Consider the following 20,876-nt stretch of genomic DNA (forward strand, 5'->3'; position numbering starts at 1 on the left):
TACAGTGCGAGTCCGGAGTTAAAACTTGCCGACTATTCCCATAAGGGAGCCTCTTCGAGGACGGCTCACAGTGGCGTTCACATGCACTGAAGTATTTAAAGTACGTCTGCTCTCGTACACTCCCGGCCAGTCTCTTTAGACAGTGTTGTCTTTCGATACACTTTGTTTTGAACGTGTATTTCAAATGGGAAGAAAGGGATTTGTTACTACGAAAGATTTTGACACTGCACAACGCTTAACGAAACTTGATAACGAGAAAAAGTCAGGAAGCTCTTGGTCAGATTACGCCAAATATTTTTGGGTAAGCAGTGTTCTATGCAAGCAAATGTAATTGCAAAATTAACTCTTGTTTATATAGAGATTTTTTCCATATGTGTGGCCATATAAGGATCGCGGTTTGCAACTCAAGATCGTTCTGTGCATGCTCATAGTAGCAGCACAACGCGCAGTAAACATTTTGGTACCTCATCAGCTCGGCAAAGTCACAGATGCGCTGTCTGGAGAGATAGGTACGGTAGTGGTGCCGTGGCCACAGATCTGTTTATATTTGGTGCTACGGTATTTGCAAGGCAGCGGATCTGTGCTTGGATTTTTACAGAGCAGGATGTGGATGCATGTATCGCAATATGCTTATCGGTCTATTTGCGTACTTGGTTTCGAACATGTTTTGGGTCTAGGTCTTGATTATCATCTTAGTATGAGGACCAGCGAGATCATGTCGACGCTAGACAAGGGTCATGCCATAACGTCATTTGTCGAGAAGATTACGTTTCAAATGGCCCCGATGATTATCGACATGTCGCTTGCACTAGGGTACTTCATTATCGCATTTGATGCGTATTACACTACAGCGGTTGTTTGTGTTGCTGCGACATATGTGCTTGTTAGTACTCGATTATCAAAGCGTCGAATTGCGACTAAGCGGTTACTGGTTCAGAATAGTATTGCTCAATGGGGCATCAAGGCCGATTCGATTGGGGGATACGAAACCGTAAAGTATTTCAATGCACAAGACTATGAAATGGGCCGGTATAGCAACGCGCTTGCGGCCACACAGAACTCAGAATTGGACTATCACTCCAGTAATAGGATGGTCGGTCTGGTGCAAAACGGCATTTTCACTGCAGCACTGTTTGTGTCTTGCGCGATATCGGCGTACAGGGTATCGACCGGGCAAGCCAAAGTCGGTAGTTTTGTTTCGATTTTGACCTATATGGCACAACTTCAACATCCCCTTGATCAGCTGACAAGCTTTTTGCAGTCGACTCAAGACAACCTCATCAGCGCCGAGCGGATGATTGACGTTCTTGAACTTGTTCCAAACGTGCAAGATCGAAAAGATTCGAAACCGCTACAGATCAAAGGCGGTAGCATTAAATTTGACAAGGTCGCTTTCAGTTACGGTTCAGCAGACCATTGGGCTTTAAGCAATATCACGCTTGACTGCCGTGCAGGCTCGACGGTTGCTTTTGTCGGTGAGAGTGGCGGGGGCAAGTCTACGATTTTCAGGCTTTTGTTTCGGTTTTATGACGTGAATGTTGGAAGCATCTTTATTGACGGCAATGACATACGTGACGTGACGTTGAAGTCGTTGGCGGATGCAATTGGCGTCGTGCCGCAGGAATGCGTGCTGTTCAATGATACCGTTATGTTCAATATTAGGTATGCAAAACGCGATGCTACAGACGAAGAAGTGTATGCTGCTGCTAGAGCAGCATCTATTCATGACAAAATTCTTAGATTTCCAGACGGCTATGACACTAAAGTCGGCGAACATGGTTTACGGTTGTCCGGGGGTGAGAGACAGCGGATTGCAATCGCACGGGCCATATTAAAAAACCCACCAATACTGCTACTCGACGAGGCGACAGCGATGCTGGACATTGACTCTGAGCGTCACATCCAGGCCGCACTGCACAAGCTCAGCAGCGACCGCACGACGCTGGTCATAGCGCATCGGCTGTCGACAATTATGGCAGCAGATAAGATTGTTGTGATTCATGAGGGGCGCGTTGTCGAGCAAGGGTCTCACGCCGAGTTGTTAGCACTTAAAGGTAGATATTGCAGCATGTGGCATAAACAGGTTGCGCCTGCGTACGCCGAGTTAGATGACGAAGGGAACGCATTGGATGAAAAAATTGTGGACGGAAAGAAAACAGGCACTTTTTTGAATGATTTGAATTTATGAGCGGCTTAGCATGTTGTCTGATTTTATGTTGATCAGGTTCACTACAGTGTAAAATATGATTGAAATGAACGTTATCGAATTAGCTTGCTGTTTGGGTATCATGCAAACAAAAGAGTGTAGATCAATTCTGCAAAACTCACTTTAAATCAGCACGAACTTGCCGAGTTATATCAAAACACGTGTGCAGATCGACTTAGGTTGTCAAGGTGAAGGACAGGACGATCCAACTATTTCAAAATTAAAGTTTCAGGGTTAAACTTTCGTAAGAAACTGTCAAATTGAGTAAATACTTGTCATGACGTCAACCCGGTAAAGCTCTTCCCCACATAAAGTTGAGTATGTCACTCAGGATTATATTTGATGTACTAAACTCATCAAATCTCAGTTATTTCTGTGATATAAAACAGAAACGTAGGATGCCAAGTTAACAAAGTTTGGCCAAGTAGAGCCAAAGAAAGACTTGGGAACTGTATAGGATTCCAAATCTTTAAAAGACCGGTACTGCACTCCCGTTTGCATGCGATGATCAATTAACATTTGCGGAACATGAACCCCAAAATTCAGGCCCTGTAAACAGCCCAGTCACGTAACCTTAAACGATACTCCATTACGTCGACATACCAAAGAGCAACGTCAACATGCTCGCTCGTCATCGAAGCCGACGAATGTGATGCCGAATGGGCTTCGTATAAGAAGTCGTAGATCCTGCCCATTTGACCCCTTTTTACAGACTACACAATATAGTTAAAATGAAATTGCTTTATCTTTTTGCCATAGTTTACGGCTTGGTCTTTGTGTCGGCATGGACACCGTTTCATCAACATGCTCCTGGTAAGAACGGATTGGGTCATATATCATACCGAGCTAATGACGTCAATAGCATACAACACTTGGGATACTAAGCAAATCACCCAGTATGATTTTTAGGTCACAATGCATAGGAGTTTTGACTGACTAAACAGGTGGCTTCATGACAACAAAATCAAGTACACTCACGAGCAATCACGAGATGACCTGCTCGGTCTCGTTCGCAAAAACTGGAACGCAGTGACCGCATCCCCAGGGCCGTTTGCTACCTGGAGCGACGACAGAATCATTAACTATCTCAACCAAAAAGGTGTCGACATTGCAGACAGCGCAAAGGACAACAGAAACTGGCTTTTGACTACCGCCCACGAGGCATGGGAGAAGAGTGGATTCGATACCGAGGAAACACACACCCACATCAAAGACTGGATCTTTGATTCGTACGTTTGATTGATGACATGATGTGAGTCAGATACTAACTGAACAGCTGGTCTGATTCAGCATTGAAACGATTCTTGGACGAACATCAGTTCGGTGCATCGGCTGCCACTACCAGAGATGCTCTGCTCAAAAAGATCAAGGCAAACTATGACCATATTGCCAAGAACGCAAAGAACGCAAAGTCGGAAACTCAAGAAGCCAGCTCGTGGCTGTTTAACGCTTGGTCCGACTCTGAGCTTGCTGACTGGCTTACCAGCCATGGCTATGATGTTCCTAGAAACAGCGACCGCAACACATTGATCTCGCTGATCAAGAAATATTCTTACCAGGCTTCAAACCAGGCAGTTGGTGCAAAGAACTCTGCTCAGGCTGTGTTTCAGAAAATGAACGCCGAAATGCTCGACACTACTGGAGCTGTGAAAGATACCGTCTTCGACACGTGGTCAGAATCTCAGTTAAAGTTGTTTTTGGACAAGCACGGCGTTCCTGTTCCCCAGCCGACGAAGAAGGATAAAGTAAGCTTTTTGGTTATTTACAAAGCTTTAATTGACATTTGATAGCTGTTGGCTCTTGCGCGTAAGAACAAGTACTATCTCAAGCAAGACTTGGAAAAGTCAGCTGACTTAGCTGCCTCTGAAGCTCAAGGCTGGTATGACTATGCCAAAGGAAAAGCGTCTGATACCAAAGATGCCGCCAATACGGCCGCCGAATCCGCGACTCAGTACACCTCCGACACATTCAAGGACGTCACAAATCTGTGGTCCAACAGCAGATTGCAAGAGTTTCTTCGTTCGCGCGGCATTATTGCTCCAGAAGACAGTACTTCAGAAAGACTGAAAGATTTGGTTTGGAAAAACAGAGATGCGCCGATTGGTACTTATGACTGGTGGTCGTTTGAAGCTTGGTCCACCGAAGACTTGCAAAACTGGCTCAAGGAGTCAGGTGCAGCTGTTACGGGTTCGCGAGACGATATGGCTAAGAAGGCAGGAGAATACTTTGATACGATCCGCAACGAAGGTGGTGACAAATATAATGCTGCAGTTACCAAGCTTCAAGATTGGTACAGCGCTGGTAAAGACACTGCTTTCGATACCTGGAGTGATAGTGATCTGAAGGCGTACCTTGACTCATACGGTGTATCCACATACCAAGGTACCACCAGAAATGAATTGATTGCGATGGCTCGTCGAAACACATATTTATTCCGTCATGGAGCCAACCCGGAGGGTTGGCACGACACTTATGAGAAGTTCAAATCAGGCTTGTGGAGCGCGGCTAGTGGAACCAAGCGGGCCTCAGAGAAGGTGCAGCAGCAGGTTGCTGAAGGAATAAAGAAGCTCAGGCACGAACTTTAATCTGATACTGAAGGCTCACGCAAAAATTTGCGTAAATGTGAAGTGACGGAGTTCGAATCGATTGTATGATTCATTCAATAATAAATACTTCTAGTTCTGTGACATGGAATTTCTGATTCCGTGATATACTTCTGTACTTCCTTGGCTTTGTCCCACAAGTAAAAATCAAGCAATATAGAGTTTATTTTGGCGTCGGGGTAGCTCTTCAAAATCTCCTCCTTGATGAGCTCCACCGCCCAGATGCTGCAGCCACGCAGCTCCACTTCTGCAGGTTCCCCATGACCAATCGGAAGCAAATTTCTTATATGTGTAGATAGCGCAGGCGAGTATTCCAAGCAGCTAAGATTATGTAAGATCTGAGGGACCCGATAGTCGGCAAACATGGAAATGCTGTCAATGTCATCAAACCGGCCATACGACTTGCCATTGAAGCAAGCCCAGATATCGGACACTAAAATTTGTGCACGTTTGTAAATTTGAACCAATCGGCCTTCAAAAACTGACTCGTCTCTGAAACACTTGAAGTTGTCGACAACCAATTTCACGAGCTTGACCGCCGATCCATCAGCTTGTGCAATCATGTTTGCAAAGCTACCGCCATACTTAGACGTTAGTACCGTCCCTGCTTCACGTAAACAGTCAATTCGTTCTTGCAACATTGGAATTTGCTCTAACGTGTCACTGTGGAATACCTGAGCTATTAGTTCATTCGAGCACTCTTCTTCATCTTTCCAGAACGAGGGAGTAGTGATCGGGATACCGTCATCAAGCGCACGATTAATTGCAGCACATAAACTCCAATAACCTGTATAGCTTTGACCATCATAGTTGACTGTGAACCGGTTCGTGTCACTTCTGCCTGTGTCTTTCACGTCGATACTGGACCAGAAGCTGAAATTAAGCAAGTCAACAACAAAAATCCAATCAACTGTTGCAATATCCTTGGTCTTGGGGTTTAATGTGTTTTGTGACCAGCTTTCAGTCGAATATGACCTTTCTTTCATTGCATGATAAATCTATTTACAGTCAGTTGACAGCTTAACTCTGCTTCTTCTGCCTGGTGAACTTACTGATTCGGCAACCTGCTTGCAAGCGGTCTGGCTAACCTTTACGTCTTTTGCATGTTCAGCAATAAACTTTGAAGATTCAATTACGCCCGTCGATAGCGTTTCAACATTAACCATGTTTTGTTCAATGATAGATTTAAACTGTCTGGTAAAAAAATAATCTTTAAACCTTAATTTTTCTATTGTTGCGATCTGATTCTCCACGTTTGGCGCGCGTATGTCTCAGCACGAAACTATTTACGCGCTTCATTTTTACAAATCGGTCCCAGCGCACGTGAAGGTCGATTGGAAAAGTAGAAGGATGAGTAGAGATACACACGTTAAAGAGTCACTTGGTGACTTATATAACGCGATTGCAAAAGTAAGTGATCCAGTGAGAGAAGTTGTGAAATCTGATTTGACGACCAGGCACGCGTTTTGATGGTTGGAGCCGGTGGAATCGGCTGTGAACTACTCAAGAATTTGACCCTTTCTGGGTTTGGAGAGGTTCATATTGTAAGAAGCATTTAGATGTAGGGATGTGTTCTAAACATTTTAGGTTGATCTGGATACAATTGATCTCAGTAACTTAAATCGTCAATTTCTGTTCGGTCATGAACACATCAAAAAGTCGAAAGCTCTTGTAAGCGATTTTAACGAGAAAACGATTATTTGGAAGATTTAATTTTCAAGGTTTCAAAAGACACGGCATCCAAATTCAATCCAAACGTCAAGCTAATCGCCTATCATGCCAACATCAAGGATCCGCAGTTTAGCATAGGCTGGTTTAAAAGCTTTGATTTAGTCTTCAATGCGTTGGATAATCTTGGTACAATGTCGCAATGATCAAGTTGCGTTTGATACTAACATCGCGACAGATGCGAGAAGATACGTGAACAAGATGTGTTTGACTGCTGAAGTTCCACTCATCGAGAGCGGTACAACAGGATTCAACGGACAGGTCCAAGTTATTGTTAATGTGTGCAGCATGTAAATAGGTACGGGAATAAGACTGATATGGAAATTAGGGCCGAACAGAATGCTACGACTGTAATCCGAAGGAGATTCCAAAGAGTTTCCCGGTTTGCACAATTCGCACAACGCCAAGTCAGCCGATTCATTGCATCGTCTGGGCTAAGAGCTATTTATTTAGCCAGATTTTTGGAATTGATGAAGACGACAGTCCGGAACTGGACAATTCAGTTAATGCCGAAAATGGTTTGTTTAAATATTTTCAGAGCAATTTTGCCCTGGCTGATTGGAACAAAAGCATCTGAAATTGAAAATCTTCGTCGCGAGGTCGCTGAGCTGAAAACGGTCAAGGACGCGTTTGGAACGCCCGAGTTTGTCAAATTGGTGTTTGAAAAAGTGTTCAAAATTGACATTGACCGGTTACTTTCAATGGAGGAAGCATGGAAGCACAGAAAGAAGCCGATACCACTTATGTTTGATGACGTCAAGCAGAAAGCAGACGAGGTTCTTGAGACGCCGTCACAAGTAGCCGCGAATGATCAGCCTGTTTGGTCACTCGCCGAGGATTTCATTATATTTTCTGACAGTGTAGAGCGATTAAGCAAGCGGCTGACTGAGGCACAGCAGTCTGCCAAACCGGACGGGCCAGCGCCTATATTAACTTTCGATAAAGACGACGATGACACACTTGACTTTGTAGCAGCGGCTGCTAATTTAAGATCTTATATTTTTGGCATTGAGCAGAAATCGAAATTTGACATTAAGCGTATGCTTCATGTTTCAGCGTGAAGAATATTGTTTAACAGAAGTATAGAAATGGCAGGCAACATTATTCCAGCGATTGCGACTACAAACGCAATCATTGCGGGCGTGTGCGTTCTGCAGAGCTTCAAAGTGCTAAACAACGATCTCGAACATGCCAAAGCCGTCTTCCTGTCCCGTCAGCCTGAAAGAATATTCAGCACGGAATCATTGCAACCACCGAATCCTGAGTGCAGTGTTTGCAGCATTGCGCGTACCGAACTTAAGGTCGATTTATCTAAATTGACACTTGGCCAGTTGGTGGAGGATGTTGTAAAGGCCAAGTTTGGGTACTCAGAAGAACTCAGTGTTGTGACTTCAAACTTGCTGTATGATGCCGATTTTGACGACAATGTCGACAAGACCCTTGCAGATCTTGGTATTGCAGATCAGAGTTTCGTGACGGTGATTGATGACGAGGAACTTGAGGATTCTACGCCACGGGTGAATTTGGAGTTTTTGATCAGCGAAACGTGAGTAAGGGCTTTATGAATTTAACGCTGATTCTAACATTGGTACTAGCAAGTTTGAAGACAAGTCCTTGTTATTTGAACTAGCAAGCGTTCTAGATGTGCCGCGACGACCAGTCAAGGTCGAAGAAGAAGCAGTTGACGATGACGACGAAGAGCCCATTACGATCGCTCCACCGCCTCCAGTTGATACGAGTGCAGTAAATGGCCGAAAGCGAAAAGCAGAGGACGACGAGATTGAAGAAATTTCAGAGGTTGACGCGAAACGAACCAGGGTAGGCGAGCAAAACGGTCACGATGTGATTTTGCTAGATGACGATGAGACGATAGAAATCGATTAGATTGTACGGTATCAGATGATGCTAGTGATGTATAGTATTTACAGAGTTCAATGTACAAAACTGCTCTTATACTTTTAGAGCGTGGAGCTGAATCCGCCGTCTACTGTCAAAATTGTTCCATTGCAGTACTTATTCTTGACCAGGAAAAGGGCTGCGTCAGCAACTTCATCCACAGTTCCCGCACGCGATGAAGGTATGCTAGATAGAAATGCGTGTTGGGCATCTGAGGAGACATGACTATCCAACATGCCAGTCTGTATGAAGCCAGGTCTAATGGCGTTCACACGGACGTTTTTAGCTCCTAGTTCGGTAGCGAGAGCTTTTGTTAGACCTAGTTGATCAATAAATCGTAGACCGTAACAGTTCGTAAATCTTACCTTCTACTCCAGCTTTACATGCAGCATATACAGACGATCCCCTTGCAGCCCGGTTGGCAAGTACAGATGATATATTAACTATGCAGCCCCCTTCCTTGCGTCGCATCATTGACCGAGAAAACGAGCGGCAAGAATAGATTGTGCCCATGAGATTTGTCGCAACGATGTCTTCGATCTCATCAGGAGATGAGACAAATAATAACTTGTTTTGGGCAAGACCAGCAGCGTTAATTACTACATCGACTGACTGTAAAGGCTATACATAATGTTAGCGAAATCTAATTGCTCGCGATAAGCAGGCCGTGGGGAAGTACATACTAGCCCGCCAATGTCTTCAGCTGTCCACGGTCGCCGGGCAGCCGCGACGTCAAATTCTGCAGCAACATGGGTCTGTCCGTTCGCGCAGTCCAATTTCGCAATCGCAACGCGTGCAGCTTCAAGATTGCGGCTCAAGACAATGCAAGACGCGCCTTCGGCCGCGAGTTTAAATGCAATAGCGTGTCCTATACCGCGTGATCCGCCAGTTACTAAACAGGTCATGCCTGCCATTGGCAGCGAAGACGCAGTCGAAAGATGTCTTTTACTCGCATATACAACATTGACTGCCAAAGTTGGCAGGGGAAAAATCAATCCACACAAACGTGTTTGGTTAAGCAAGATCATACATCAAAGACTATTTGGTTTAATAGTGCGTAATTTGTTTCAAACGGCCGATCTCTCTCCCAAAAACAGCGTATATTGATTTCGGGAACGCGTTCCCCACGATTTGTGTACTGATATATTCGCAGTGTTGTGTAGATCTCTGGTTTAATCGCGTTTCTGTCTAAACTGCAAGGTTAGGGTGGAGAGGTCGGTGCAACGAAATGAACAGAGATGTTGTTTTGTAGAAGTTCAACGAATAATTAAATTTATTTAAAATGAATTGCAGATTTAAATGAATTACATTCTAGGAGTAGAGGGGTACAATTAAGATATTGGCAAAACTTTTGCTGCCGGTACGATCCTGTAGTCCAATAGTGGACCGTAGTCGTAACGCATATGGCTATTCTCGAAACATGACTTTTCATGTAACTACTTGAAATACCAACAACAGAAAACGCTAATGACTCGAGGTGTCTGTATTTGAATGGACGCACGCAGCTTAGAAAGACGGTCGTGAAGTCGAAATGACGGAAAAATAAGTTTTCTTATGCTCGACTCACTAACCGGATAAATGGTAAATCCTGACCCTCTTAGCAAAAAGGTGCGTGCTCCGCATTCGAACGCGACTCGACACAACTAATCTTATAAACAGCAAAGTTTAAATCATTGTACTTGAACGAGGCTGGGAAAATAAATGATCCCCACTTGTTCAGACTTTTCGTTTTTCGGTTTATTTTACGATTGGCCGGGAGTAACCGACAAGTTAATTAAACGAATTAGAATCAGTTGTGTAACCGAGACGGTGATATCTGCTTAATTTTATCGTAGAACTTATTTGAGGGGAGAGATGAGTCAGGCTACTTATTGTATTTGTTATTAGACGATTCGGTGTTCTGTTAATTGACCACTCTATTGACTTTGTAGAGCTGGTACTTAGTAGAATCGACTAACTGCTATGAAATAAGAATGATCATGCCCTTACATTTGGTCATGCGTTAGAAATCGCATGTTACAACTAAGAACAGTTTAATTTATGTAGTATATATATGTCGACAGGGCAAAAGTTATTCCGAAAACGGTATATACCAGTCGGCGTGTCCGAACAGCGGTCACAGCAATATCGGCGTTAACAGTTCATATAATGCAAACACGATACAGGCGTTTTTCTAGTACTCGCGACACGAGATGCAGGTCATTCAATATGACGGGAATGTTTAGGCGAAGTGCAAACAAAGTGCAACAGGCAAAGTGCGGGGTGTAAAAGACTAAGCTCGATACAACATAGACTAGTCCTTAATCGTACAAGTAAATGGAACAGAGTTTGTTTGATTTATACACTGTGTATTATATATAGCAGGCTAACGTAAATCTTTAATTTTTTGTAATGTATTTATTATCTCTTGCCAACGAAACACCAAGAACGAACTTCGATGTAGCTGGAATAAAATTGATCCGATTAATTGACTTTTAAACTAAGCGAGAAACGCTAACAATTGGTTTGCTGGTTGTCAGGTAAGAGCAATTTAATTATTTTAACTGTAAACTCTCATGGCAGTTTTCGTTATTTATTTAAGTACATTAATAACCAATTTTTTTCTGAGGGAAGAGGGGAGAGGAGAAGAAAGAATTGCGAAATCAAACTGACTCTTGGCGCCCAACGAACTGAATCAACGCCGGGCGGGACAGGTGAAAAAAGCGATTGGGCGTTAAAGTTTTTCCGTAGTTTAAAACTGGGTATGCATAATGACGCGGATTTAGAGTCCGTTCTGAGACATTAGGTTTCAACCTTCGGCATGACTTAATTCCGTTCTATGTTTTAATTGAGCAATTATAAAGTTAACAATAGTGAATGAAACTAACTATTAATAGTCGACAAAATGACACATGAGGGCTTAATAGTGGAAAAGATAAAAGAACAAAGCTGGGGTTAGTGTAAGTTTAAGTTTGAGTTTCATTTTTGTAGTCGCGCGTGACTTATTGTTTTGCCCTGGCCCTTGCTACTTTTTATAATGTCGCCGACAACGTTAATTCTTTGGAATTTGATTGTCGTGTGCCGTCGATCAAACTTAGTCCAACTAAGAGTGTTTGCCCACTAAAAATAAAATATATGAACTTTTGGTGTGGTAAACCAGACACTGTTAAATTGGCAGTTGATCGTTTATACTTATTGACACCAGATGACGATAGACTGTCACACGAGGAGGCGCAAAGAGGGACCGGCGTAGAGTTTTGTCTAGCTATCTAAATTGAAGTCTAGTCCATGTCGAGTGAGGCGACTCGCCCCCCGTTGATTTGAATTTAACGTTGACGCTAACACAAATAGCATTTTGTGCGGGTACCCCGCCAAATGCTCAATTTTAGAGATATCTCCGCGAATTAGTAGTACCATATCAGCTGTTCACAATAGACAGAACGTACCTGACTTCAATCACTACTTTCCCCGCTTAGTCCAGCTGGGGTCCTGCTCTCGCTTCTCATGAGGATAAATATCCCAGGACTGCCCCACTATTCTACTCCCCTTCGTCTTACATTTAATTCACTTCTCCAGTCTATAAGGATTCCACTTTTTCCATCACTACTACTACTACTACTACTCAACTACAATAAAACACAATGCCTGGAGGAGCTGTTATTATGGGCACGGCCGATATGAACCGTATCGAAGCCCCCGTTACCTTGAAGGCATACTTGATGTGTGCTTTCGCTGCCTTTGGTGGTATTTTCTTTGGATATGATTCAGGTTACATCTCTGGTGTCATGGGAATGAATTACTTTGTCACTCTCTACACTGGCCTGGACCCGGCTACTACTCCTTCAGCTGATTTCACTATTCCGTCATGGAAAAAGTCTCTCATCACATCTATTTTGTCGGCCGGTACCTTCTTTGGAGCTCTGATTGCTGGTGATCTTGCCGACTATTTTGGACGTCGTATCACTATCATTGCTGGTTGTGGAATCTTTATTGTTGGTGTTATCCTTCAGATTGCGTCAACCGCTCTTGGCCTTCTTGTCGCTGGCCGTTTAATTGCTGGATTTGGTGTTGGATTTGTGTCTGCCATCATTATTCTCTACATGGCTGAAATTTCACCTCGCAAGGTTCGTGGTGCCCTTGTCTCAGGATACCAGTTTTGCGTTACCATTGGTCTTCTTCTCGCATCATGCGTCGATTATGGTACCCAAAACAGAACCGATACTGGCTCATACCGTATTCCTATTGCTCTGCAGATGGCCTGGGCTCTTATCCTTGCTTTTGGTCTTTTCCTGTTACCAGAGTCTCCTAGATACTTTGTCAAGCACGACAACCACGAAAGGGCTGCCGAAGTTTTAGGTCGTCTTCGTGGGCAGCCCACAGACTCTAGTTACATCAAGGAGGAGCTTGCTGAAATTGTTGCCAACAACGAATATGAACTTTTGCTTACTCCTCCTGGAGGCTACTTTGCTTCATGGGCTGCTTGCTTCAAGGGTGGTCTTCGTAACCCTTCGTCCAACCTTCGTCGTACCATTCTCGGAACTTCTCTTCAGATGATGCAGCAGTGGACCGGTATCAACTTCATTTTCTATTTTGGAACCACTTTTTTCCAAGAGTTGGGAACAATCCACAACCCGTTTCTTATTTCTCTCATCACTACTCTCGTCAACGTTTGCTCTACTCCCATCTCTTTCTGGGCTATTGAAAAGCTTGGTCGTCGTCCTCTTATGATCTGGGGTGCCCTTGGTATGCTTGTCTGTGAGTTCATTGTTGCTATAATTGGTGTTACCGATGGCGACAACCAAAACGCTGTCAAGGCCATGATTTCATTCATTTGCATTTACATCTTCTTCTTCGCATCCACCTGGGGTCCTGGTGCCTGGGTTATCATTGGCGAGATCTTTCCTCTTCCCATCCGTTCTCGTGGTGTTGCTCTTTCTACTGCTTCTAACTGGCTTTGGAACTGTATCATCAGTGTCATCACACCTTACATGGTTGGTACCGATAAAGGAAACCTTGGAGCCCGTGTCTTCTTCATCTGGGGATCTCTCTGCACGTGCTGCTTCGTCTATGCCTATACTCTTATTTCTGAGACTAAGGGTCTTACTCTTGAACAGGTTGACCGTATGCTGGAAGAAACTACTCCACGGACATCGGCCAAGTGGGTCCCACACGACACTTTTGCTGCCGATATGGGCCATGTTGAGAAGCAGGCGGCTCCCGTCCACAAGGAGGAAGTTGATCTTGAGTCCCAGGCTTAAGTTTAGTGTTGTATCTAATAGTTTTTATTTGTTTGTATAGTGGTTGTTGAAATAATAGTATGAATTTTATAATATTGTACTTGATCCGTAGTGGCCTTCTAAATTAAGAGCCGGGATAGTGAGGCGATTTTCTTGTTGAAGCGCAATTAAGGCATTGGTAAAACAGCATGAGACGCGGAGAAATATCTTTAGTAAAATGATGAGTCAATGTTAGTTCTTTACTGACTGTGCTAACGTCGTAAGTTTTTAATTTGGCTGTAAGCAAATACCGAGGGGTTGTACGCCTACGTATCGTAAAACAACATCCAAAACTTAGTGAGCACAAATTCACGGCTAAATACCGATGGTTTTTAACTTTTTACATAATAGGTACCCCACTATTACATACGAACGGATCATAACAAATTTCAAGTGAACACGTTTCATTGTTTTTATAGTATTGGAACATACATTCACGGTCATTGATTGCATTAATGTAAGAATAGTTTTGAACTTTAATTCTTTGACATTTCGAGAAAGTTGCCGAGGCAAAAAGGCAAAAAGGCAAAAAGGCAAAATCTGGGGATGTCGGCCATTTCCCCCACTTCAAATGAAAGACTACGACGCCGGACTGCACATGCTGTAAGTTTGCACATAGAAGTATTATGTATAAGACTAAACAAGTCTAGTGCGAGACATGTCGAATTAGAAAAACCAGGTGCGACGGTCGTAGTCCGTGTAAATCCTGCGTCGAGAGTCAGGAGGTGTGTAAATATAGAGAAGCACCTGCATTGTGAGTAGTTACTCTGTAATTGAAGCGCAATGAAATTGACGACAACAGACCAAAACCAAAAGGCGATATTGTGCTTGAAACTTTATTGAAACTTCAAGCCGAGGTTGCTGCGTTAAGCCAGAAACTTGACGCGGCAACATCGTATCGACCTGTACAGGATGTTGATTCACCAGGGTCGACAAGTCATACTGCAGCAATTGCGTCAATGACATCTGTAGCGTCGCATGACTTGGATGCAATAGTACCGCTCAGACATTTGTCTGCAACCGAGATGTTTTTGTCATGGGAGATCTTTGACGGAGTACCTGCGATTAGGGAGCAGTTCAAGTCAGTATATCAGCTAGAGAGCCAGCGACCGCCAATGCCGATTTTCAGCAGCACTGCTTTTCCGTCAATATCGTTGGAAACATGGTCTAATTCGGTGGATTCATTTGGGCAAAATGTTAACTTTTGGTATCCGGCTTTGCACGAAGCCAGATTGCAAGGTCTGTGGGATTCGCTTGCGAGTTTCACATTAGACGGCTGTTTGGCCTTACTAGTTGTTGCTTTAGGACAAGCATGCATGCACGTTGAAGACAGATTTAGCAGGCAAGGTTCCAGGCGGCGAAGTAACCCCGAGTCAGACCTCGGGACACTATGTTTCGAACGAGCATACTCCATGATTCACAATGCGGTGTCCGAAGTCAGCATCACAGCAATGTTATGTCTATTTTACACTGCGATTTACTTTTCATATCTCCAACGTCCGCTACAAACAGATTTCTTTTTAAACATTACTGCGCACAGATGCGTCGTTATGCTGCACTACCCGGACCCGACAATGCCAATCACAGATTACGAGACTTTGCGACGAATATTCTGGTGTTGCTTTATATTAGAGAGCGATCTCGTGGTCGAGCTCGACAAAGTTCCTCAATCTGGTTGCGCGCAGATGGAGTCCCAAATCGCGCTGCCGTCTAAATTCGACACTCACTCAACCCGCGACACTAGCGATCTCTCGACTTTGTACTTGTTGGCATGCATTTCCATCAGACGCTTGCTCAACCGGATTCACAAGCTGCTATACTCTAAAGAGTCCGTGACCAGGATGCAGTCTGTGCCGGACATGAACCTGATCGCCGAACTCGCTCACCAGCTCGACGAATGGCGCGACGTGCTCCCGCCATACTTGCAATTTGAACTCTCGACCCAGCCCGCGCAGAACGATCACCAAGGATTTCTACGCCAGCGTTACTTTGCCGCCAAATCCGTCATCTACCGTCCTGTGTTCAACTATGTCGTCACTATGAATCTGCACGGGATCCAGCCGCCGGGGATCGGCGACGCGGTCGCGAGCGCGGAACAGTGTCTTGACGCGGCATATCTGCATATGACAAATCTACGTGGATTTACGCACACGGTCGTGATCGACACCTGGATATGCGCACTGTCGATGACCGGGGTGGCGTTGGTGCTGTATATTGCGTGGCAGACCCCGTCGCTGAAGCAGAAACTACAAGAAAAGATTGGCGTCGACCGGATTCGAAACGCCTTGTGGGAATTGAAGTTGAAAATTGACGACATGATGCTCACGGCGCCGGAAATCTCTCCAAGCGTGAGTCAATGTGTGAGCATCATTGAAGCTACGAGAGACGTTATTCATTAAAAGCCTGTATATTATAAGAGCAAAGCATATCTCAGTCAAATACACAATGATTACACAACACATCTTAAAAACGCACGCAGCTCGAAATCAAACTGCCAACCGTCCTCCTTCATCTTCAACCGGTACTGATCCAGCACTCCAGGCCCACAGGCGTTTGTACCAAGACCATGTTGCGCACAGTCCAGTCTAAGAATCCAGTCTTTGCTTGGCACTACGTCACATGGGTGCCTAGCACCCTCTAGTCCTGCAATCTTGTTCGATACCCTGAACTCAAAGTTTTGCCCACCCGACGCAGCAAGACCGCATCCGTCACGGTTCGATAGTGCAACCCATCTAGTATCAAGCCGGCCCCCATTCTCCTGCGGCACCTCGTACGGTACGTCGAGATCCTTGGCCTTGCTCTCAAAGATACCAACCCGGGCAGCCTCGCGCTTGTCAATGTACGACTCACCAGGTCCACGGCCAAACCACTTGCACGTCCCCTCACCGTCGCCGACAACCGCGTCCGACACCGAAAACTCCCAGCCAATTCGTGGCAAGTCGACAGGGATCATGTTTGCAGCTGGAGCTTTTGGAGTAAGCTTAGTCTTGATGACTAGAGTGCTTGGATTCACGAGCCTGTAAGTCACTTCGGAAATAAACTTCCAGGCCAAAATTGGCGGCGCAAGAAAACTAGTCGTTGTGATTTCCAAGGCGCCTGACTCGGTCGATGTTGTGACGCTTCTGACGCTAGACTGCATATGATCTAAACCAAACGCTTGCCATTTGGCCTTGTCTGACGCATTGTCGTTTGAGATTGGCACACGCCAGAATGTAAGCAGGTTGCTTTGAGATGTAAGCACCGGCTTGCCTGAGACCACCCAAGAATCAATGCGACCAGTATGCGCATTGAATTCAAACTTGAAATCGGGTCCAGTAAGTGTAATCATTTCCGGAGATTCAGTCAAGGTTGACGAAGACATGTAAGATTCAACAACAGGCTCTTCGACAACGTCGGTTTGTTCAAGTTGAAATTGTGCCCATGCAGTCTCCTGTCCAGCCGGACACCATTCTGTGTCATTGGTCTCAGTGAACGACAGAGTAAGCCAAACCTCACCAGGTCCCTTGTCAAATTTCACTGATGGTAAATCAACAAGAGCGCTAGTTCCAGGAGCAATGCTAGGAACGGTTAGCTTACCAGTAGCCAAAACTTCACCATGAGAGTTTCTACAAACTGAGTCAGTGTACTAGCAAAAAAACCAAAATTTGAATCCAACATACATGTCATTGGTAAATCGAGCAACAGTCCACGTGGGAGTCAGGTGGTCCAACGTCACAAAGTCAAACATGTTGGTGATCTTCAGCTTGCCATCAACGATGTCAGTCAGGACGGGCTCATAAACTTTTTTCAGTTCATTCAGACCGGGTGCCGGAGTGTGGTTTGAGAACAGCAATCCATCCATGACAAATGTACCGTCATTAGGATATTCATTGAAGTCACCACCATATGCGTAATACTCTGATCCGTCCTCGTCCACTTTCTTCAAACCGTGGTTGGCCCACTCCCAAACAAATCCACCCTGAAGAATCTTATGTCGACGAAATGCGTCCATGTAATCTTTCAACATTCCAGGCCCGTTACCCATAGCATGAGCGAATTCGCACAATACCAAGGGCTTTTCATAAACATCACCATACTTCTCGGCAAATTCGTCAAGAACAGCAATCGAAGGGTACATCATACTGAACATGTCAGCCGTCTCGGCGTTCATGTCGCCTTCGTAATGGACCAAACGCGTCGGATCGAGCTGCTTGATGAATTCGTACATTGCTGCATGGTTTCGACCGTAAAACGATTCGTTTCCCAACGACCAGATGATAATGGACGGAAAATTTCTATCACGTAGAACCAACTGCATTGCACGATCCAAATACGCCGCCTCCCACGCGGGGTTGTTTGACGCGAACTCGGCGGCCCGTGAGAAGACAAGCTTCTTACGTTCTTCGTAGGCCATCTCTTCCGGAATCAGTTCTGGACGTGCGATTACATCGTAGAAACCATGGCATTCAAGATCAGTCTCGTCAATTACATAGAATCCCATCTCGTCGCAAAGCTGGTAGAACTTTGGAATGTTGGGGTAATGTGAGCAACGAACAGCGTTGATGTTGTAATTTTTCATGATGAGTAAATCACGCTTGATAAAGTCTAACGGGACAGCTCTTCCATGCAACGGATGATGGTCGTGTCTGTTGACACCACGGAACTCGATGATCTTACCATTTACTGTGATGTTACCATCCACTAAAGCAACTTGTCTAAGACCGATAGACTGCGTAACGGTGTGAATGTCACCCAGTTTTATGATCAGAGTGTACAAGTAAGGCGTCTCAGCCGTCCACAAGTGCGGTTCACTGATTGAAACGGCAAGCTTTGCTGACGTTTGTTCAGGAGTGAGCAAGGCAGAAGTTTTGTATGACGATATTTTGTCTTCAATTGTCAATTCCAAGGTTGTAGATTCAGCAAGATCGTGAGCAGAAACGCTGACGCTAACATCGACACGGTTACTGTCGACAATCTCAGTCACGACATAGAAATCTTCAATGTGTCCTGCTGGATCAAATGCCAAAAGTGTGACATCTCGGAAAATTCCTTCAAGCAATTAGTCAAAGCATACTATATCAAGTAAATCCAAACGTACCAGATAGCCACCACTGATCTTGATCTTCAATGTATGTAGCATCGGACCACTGGTAGACGTACACTCTCAGCACATTAGATGCTTCAGTGTTAATTTTCTTGGTAACGTCGTATTCCGACGAGTTACGACTGCCTTTGCTGAATCCAACAAACTCGCCGTTCAGTGTAACATGGTAAGCACTGTCGACACCATCAAACCGCAGTCGCAAGTCAGATCCTTTCTTCCATTCCGCTGGAACTTCAAATGTACGCTCGTACACACCTGTCGGGTTCTCAGATGGTACGTATGGTGGATCAACCGGAATTGGGAAGACTACATTTGTGTACTGTGGACGTCCGTAACCCTGAAGTTGCCAATGTCCAGGCACTTCTATAGTTGACCACGCCTCAGTAGCGACATCTGCAGGCTTTGGAGCAGTTTTTGGTGATGACGCGTAGTAGAATTTCCATGAACCGTTCAATAAAATATTTGTCTCTGGGATCGCGTAGGCACGAGTAGGTAATCTGTTACGCTGCGTGACCGCGAGATTCTCAATATCACTCAAGTCAATCATTATAAATTTCAGACAAGTAGCAATTATTCTAACTGTGACGCATGTACTTTATATAGTAAATGCCGCTACATCCTGTGAAAGCCAGCGGAAGTGCAATGTCATTCAAACCTGAATCCAAATGCGTGATGTCCGAGTTCCCCGGAAAATACCAGGTGTCGATAGCAGCGGTTGCGCTTAATCCCCATCAAACTTAAAGTGGGGTTCCACTATTTGACTTTGAACAGTGGACAACTAACCAAACCCCTCCGCACTCAAAATACTGCCACAGTCTCGATCATCACCGTGGAAGAAGCTACTCCACAATTTGATGTGTGCGGCTCAAATTACTCTGGCGGCAGGAAACTTGCTTCCCGACTTCCCCGGTGTGGTCACGACCCTAACCTCAATATCCTAAATCATTTCTTGAATGCTTAAAAGTGAAATAAACCTTTATGTTTCTGAAATAACTATGTAATACTTTTCTATATACAAAACACTTGTCATCTGTTTAAACAACACAAAGAGCATTGGCAAAAGTAGCAACACCACCGGGCGAGTTGAATGGTGCACTCATAAACAAGAACGAGTATTTATCTGTGCTTGCGCAAATCTCAGCCAAATGCTCCAAATCAAGAGTCTCGCCAATAAGCACACCCCAGCATGCCAACAGATACTCGTGTAAAGATTGGGGCGTGCGTGCAGGCCAGGCTTCGAACGCAGGCTGGTCGCCGCCAACGACACTGAAGTACTGATCATGGAGCCAGAATTTCATTTCGTCTCCTTGGTCAATACCGATGGCTTCCGGGCTCGCAGCGCCGGTCTGCTCAAGCTCGCTGATCTTTCCAGCGGTCAAAAGCTTGTTGTACTTCTCCATCCAGCCGGTTCTGATCAACAGAATGTCGCCAAACTGAAACTCGACGCCTTGATACGAAGCAATTTCCTTGAGCTGCTCCAGAGTGATACCGTACCGCTTAAAAGGATCAAACTCAATGCCTTTAGTTTCAGCCCAACGGGCAAAGTCAAGTAACACACCGCGACCAACGATTCCATGCTTAGAGCAGGCTTGCATACCGCACCGGGTCGTCGCGTTTGGTCCAACAATCTCTTCACGAGTCAGCCCGTTATACATGACCTGGCAGCTGATGTGTCCGAAATGTCTAAATCCGTCGAATTGGCTTCCAGATTGTGTGTTCATGACCACAGTGTCGTCATGGATCAAAGCGTTCGGGTTTGCCTGAATCTCATACTTCAAAGCTGGACGAGCAAATGGTGGGTGCAACGGAAGTGTGATATCCCAGTTGAGCGAGGCAACTAATCCGAATTTGGCCTCAGTTTGTGAGACCTTCTTCACCAACTCCGGCGAAAGTAAGTTTAGTCTTCCAACCTAGTATTGTCAGGATAAATTCCCAAAATGCGTACCAAAAAAAAAAAACCCAGTCATACCTCGTCTTCCGCGCCCCAAATCCATGCAGTTTCCTTTGGTACATTCTCGGGATTAGAGTCCATCAACTCCAGAAGAGTAGGCAGGAACTCGCCCGGTTTTGTTGGGTTGGCAAATTGAGTCGGCATGACGTTGATC

General features: G+C 44.9%; 9 protein-coding genes across 9 annotated transcripts; 5 read left to right on the forward strand and 4 right to left on the reverse strand.

Moving 5' to 3' along the window:
- The first annotated feature begins 93 nt into the window (after positions 1-93).
- Positions 94-2,270, forward strand: V1512DRAFT_265534 (P-loop containing nucleoside triphosphate hydrolase protein). Its single transcript, XM_066916914.1, has 2 exons — positions 94-301; positions 359-2,270. The coding sequence occupies exons 1-2, from the start codon at positions 185-187 to the stop codon at positions 2,186-2,188; spliced, it is 1,947 nt and encodes a 648-aa protein (XP_066770374.1). The 5' UTR covers positions 94-184; the 3' UTR covers positions 2,189-2,270.
- A 273-nt stretch (positions 2,271-2,543) lies between these two features.
- Positions 2,544-4,900, forward strand: V1512DRAFT_265537 (uncharacterized protein). Its single transcript, XM_066916915.1, has 5 exons — positions 2,544-3,019; positions 3,069-3,102; positions 3,151-3,435; positions 3,483-3,951; positions 3,997-4,900. Exons 1-5 carry the CDS (start codon positions 2,938-2,940, stop codon positions 4,789-4,791), a joined length of 1,665 nt encoding a protein of 554 aa, XP_066770375.1. The 5' UTR covers positions 2,544-2,937; the 3' UTR covers positions 4,792-4,900.
- Positions 4,829-6,353, reverse strand: V1512DRAFT_44405 (uncharacterized protein). The gene is made up of 2 exons (XM_066918384.1): positions 5,862-6,353; positions 4,829-5,807 (listed from the first exon to the last, which is right to left on the reverse strand). The coding sequence occupies exons 1-2, from the start codon at positions 5,973-5,975 to the stop codon at positions 4,866-4,868; spliced, it is 1,056 nt and encodes a 351-aa protein (XP_066770376.1). The 5' UTR covers positions 5,976-6,353; the 3' UTR covers positions 4,829-4,865.
- Positions 6,082-8,509, forward strand: V1512DRAFT_265543 (uncharacterized protein). The gene is made up of 9 exons (XM_066916916.1): positions 6,082-6,219; positions 6,267-6,353; positions 6,397-6,480; positions 6,531-6,666; positions 6,716-6,816; positions 6,866-7,055; positions 7,108-7,575; positions 7,624-8,083; positions 8,133-8,509. Exons 1-9 carry the CDS (start codon positions 6,160-6,162, stop codon positions 8,419-8,421), a joined length of 1,875 nt encoding a protein of 624 aa, XP_066770377.1. The 5' UTR covers positions 6,082-6,159; the 3' UTR covers positions 8,422-8,509.
- On the reverse strand, positions 8,496-9,338 carry V1512DRAFT_210325 (NAD(P)-binding protein; the record flags this gene model as incomplete). The annotated part of the gene is made up of 3 exons (XM_066913503.1): positions 8,496-8,752; positions 8,799-9,054; positions 9,117-9,338. The coding sequence occupies 3 exons, from the start codon at positions 9,336-9,338 to the stop codon at positions 8,496-8,498; spliced, it is 735 nt and encodes a 244-aa protein (XP_066770378.1).
- Positions 9,339-12,053: 2,715 nt separating this feature from the next.
- Positions 12,054-13,670, forward strand: V1512DRAFT_272034 (general substrate transporter; the record flags this gene model as incomplete). Its single annotated transcript, XM_066917668.1, has 1 exon — positions 12,054-13,670. One exon carries the CDS (start codon positions 12,054-12,056, stop codon positions 13,668-13,670), a length of 1,617 nt encoding a protein of 538 aa, XP_066770379.1.
- Positions 13,671-13,820: 150 nt separating this feature from the next.
- On the forward strand, positions 13,821-16,507 carry V1512DRAFT_265550 (fungal-specific transcription factor domain-containing protein). The gene is made up of 4 exons (XM_066916917.1): positions 13,821-13,985; positions 14,040-14,291; positions 14,339-14,442; positions 14,491-16,507. The coding sequence occupies exons 2-4, from the start codon at positions 14,235-14,237 to the stop codon at positions 16,085-16,087; spliced, it is 1,758 nt and encodes a 585-aa protein (XP_066770380.1). The 5' UTR covers positions 13,821-13,985; positions 14,040-14,234; the 3' UTR covers positions 16,088-16,507.
- Positions 16,080-19,621, reverse strand: V1512DRAFT_265551 (glycosyl hydrolases family 2, TIM barrel domain-containing protein). The gene is made up of 3 exons (XM_066916918.1): positions 18,766-19,621; positions 17,348-18,716; positions 16,080-17,293 (listed from the first exon to the last, which is right to left on the reverse strand). Exons 1-3 carry the CDS (start codon positions 19,316-19,318, stop codon positions 16,138-16,140), a joined length of 3,078 nt encoding a protein of 1,025 aa, XP_066770381.1. The 5' UTR covers positions 19,319-19,621; the 3' UTR covers positions 16,080-16,137.
- Positions 19,622-19,805: 184 nt separating this feature from the next.
- V1512DRAFT_248932 (uncharacterized protein) lies at positions 19,806-20,866 on the reverse strand (the record flags this gene model as incomplete). The annotated part of the gene is made up of 2 exons (XM_066914588.1): positions 19,806-20,681; positions 20,741-20,866. The coding sequence occupies 2 exons, from the start codon at positions 20,864-20,866 to the stop codon at positions 19,806-19,808; spliced, it is 1,002 nt and encodes a 333-aa protein (XP_066770382.1).
- Between the last annotated feature and the right edge of the window lie 10 nt (positions 20,867-20,876).

Source organism: Lipomyces arxii (genome assembly GCF_038497795.1).
Source record: "Lipomyces arxii strain Phaff 12-163 unplaced genomic scaffold V1512scaffold_14, whole genome shotgun sequence".
In the NCBI taxonomy this organism is placed as follows: domain Eukaryota; kingdom Fungi; phylum Ascomycota; class Lipomycetes; order Lipomycetales; family Lipomycetaceae; genus Lipomyces; species Lipomyces arxii.

Bases quoted from the DNA above. Each gene is read 5' to 3' on its own strand.
- V1512DRAFT_265534 (XM_066916914.1), top strand. From the start codon at position 185: ATGGGAAGAAAGGGATTTGTTACTACGAAAGATTTTGACACTGCACAA. The intron at 302-358 runs GTAAGCAGTGTT...TTGTTTATATAG, and splicing joins ATTACGCCAAATATTTTTGG to AGATTTTTTCCATATGTGTG.
- V1512DRAFT_265537 (XM_066916915.1), top strand. From the start codon at position 2,938: ATGAAATTGCTTTATCTTTTTGCCATAGTTTACGGCTTGGTCTTTGTG. The intron at 3,436-3,482 runs GTACGTTTGATT...CTAACTGAACAG, and splicing joins AAAGACTGGATCTTTGATTC to CTGGTCTGATTCAGCATTGA. The intron at 3,952-3,996 runs GTAAGCTTTTTG...GACATTTGATAG, and splicing joins AGCCGACGAAGAAGGATAAA to CTGTTGGCTCTTGCGCGTAA.
- V1512DRAFT_44405 (XM_066918384.1), bottom strand. From the start codon at position 5,975: ATGGTTAATGTTGAAACGCTATCGACGGGCGTAATTGAATCTTCAAAG. The intron at 5,808-5,861 runs GTAAGTTCACCA...GACTGTAAATAG, and splicing joins GCAAGCAGGTTGCCGAATCA to ATTTATCATGCAATGAAAGA.
- V1512DRAFT_265543 (XM_066916916.1), top strand. From the start codon at position 6,160: ATGAGTAGAGATACACACGTTAAAGAGTCACTTGGTGACTTATATAAC. The intron at 6,220-6,266 runs GTAAGTGATCCA...TTTGACGACCAG, and splicing joins TATATAACGCGATTGCAAAA to GCACGCGTTTTGATGGTTGG. The intron at 6,667-6,715 runs GTACAATGTCGC...ACATCGCGACAG, and splicing joins CAATGCGTTGGATAATCTTG to ATGCGAGAAGATACGTGAAC.
- V1512DRAFT_265550 (XM_066916917.1), top strand. From the start codon at position 14,235: ATGTCGGCCATTTCCCCCACTTCAAATGAAAGACTACGACGCCGGACT. The intron at 14,292-14,338 runs GTAAGTTTGCAC...AAACAAGTCTAG, and splicing joins GACGCCGGACTGCACATGCT to TGCGAGACATGTCGAATTAG. The intron at 14,443-14,490 runs GTGAGTAGTTAC...TGACGACAACAG, and splicing joins TATAGAGAAGCACCTGCATT to ACCAAAACCAAAAGGCGATA.
- V1512DRAFT_265551 (XM_066916918.1), bottom strand. From the start codon at position 19,318: ATGATTGACTTGAGTGATATTGAGAATCTCGCGGTCACGCAGCGTAAC. The intron at 18,717-18,765 runs GTACGTTTGGAT...AATTGCTTGAAG, and splicing joins AGATCAGTGGTGGCTATCTG to GAATTTTCCGAGATGTCACA. The intron at 17,294-17,347 runs GTATGTTGGATT...CTCAGTTTGTAG, and splicing joins GCTCGATTTACCAATGACAT to AAACTCTCATGGTGAAGTTT.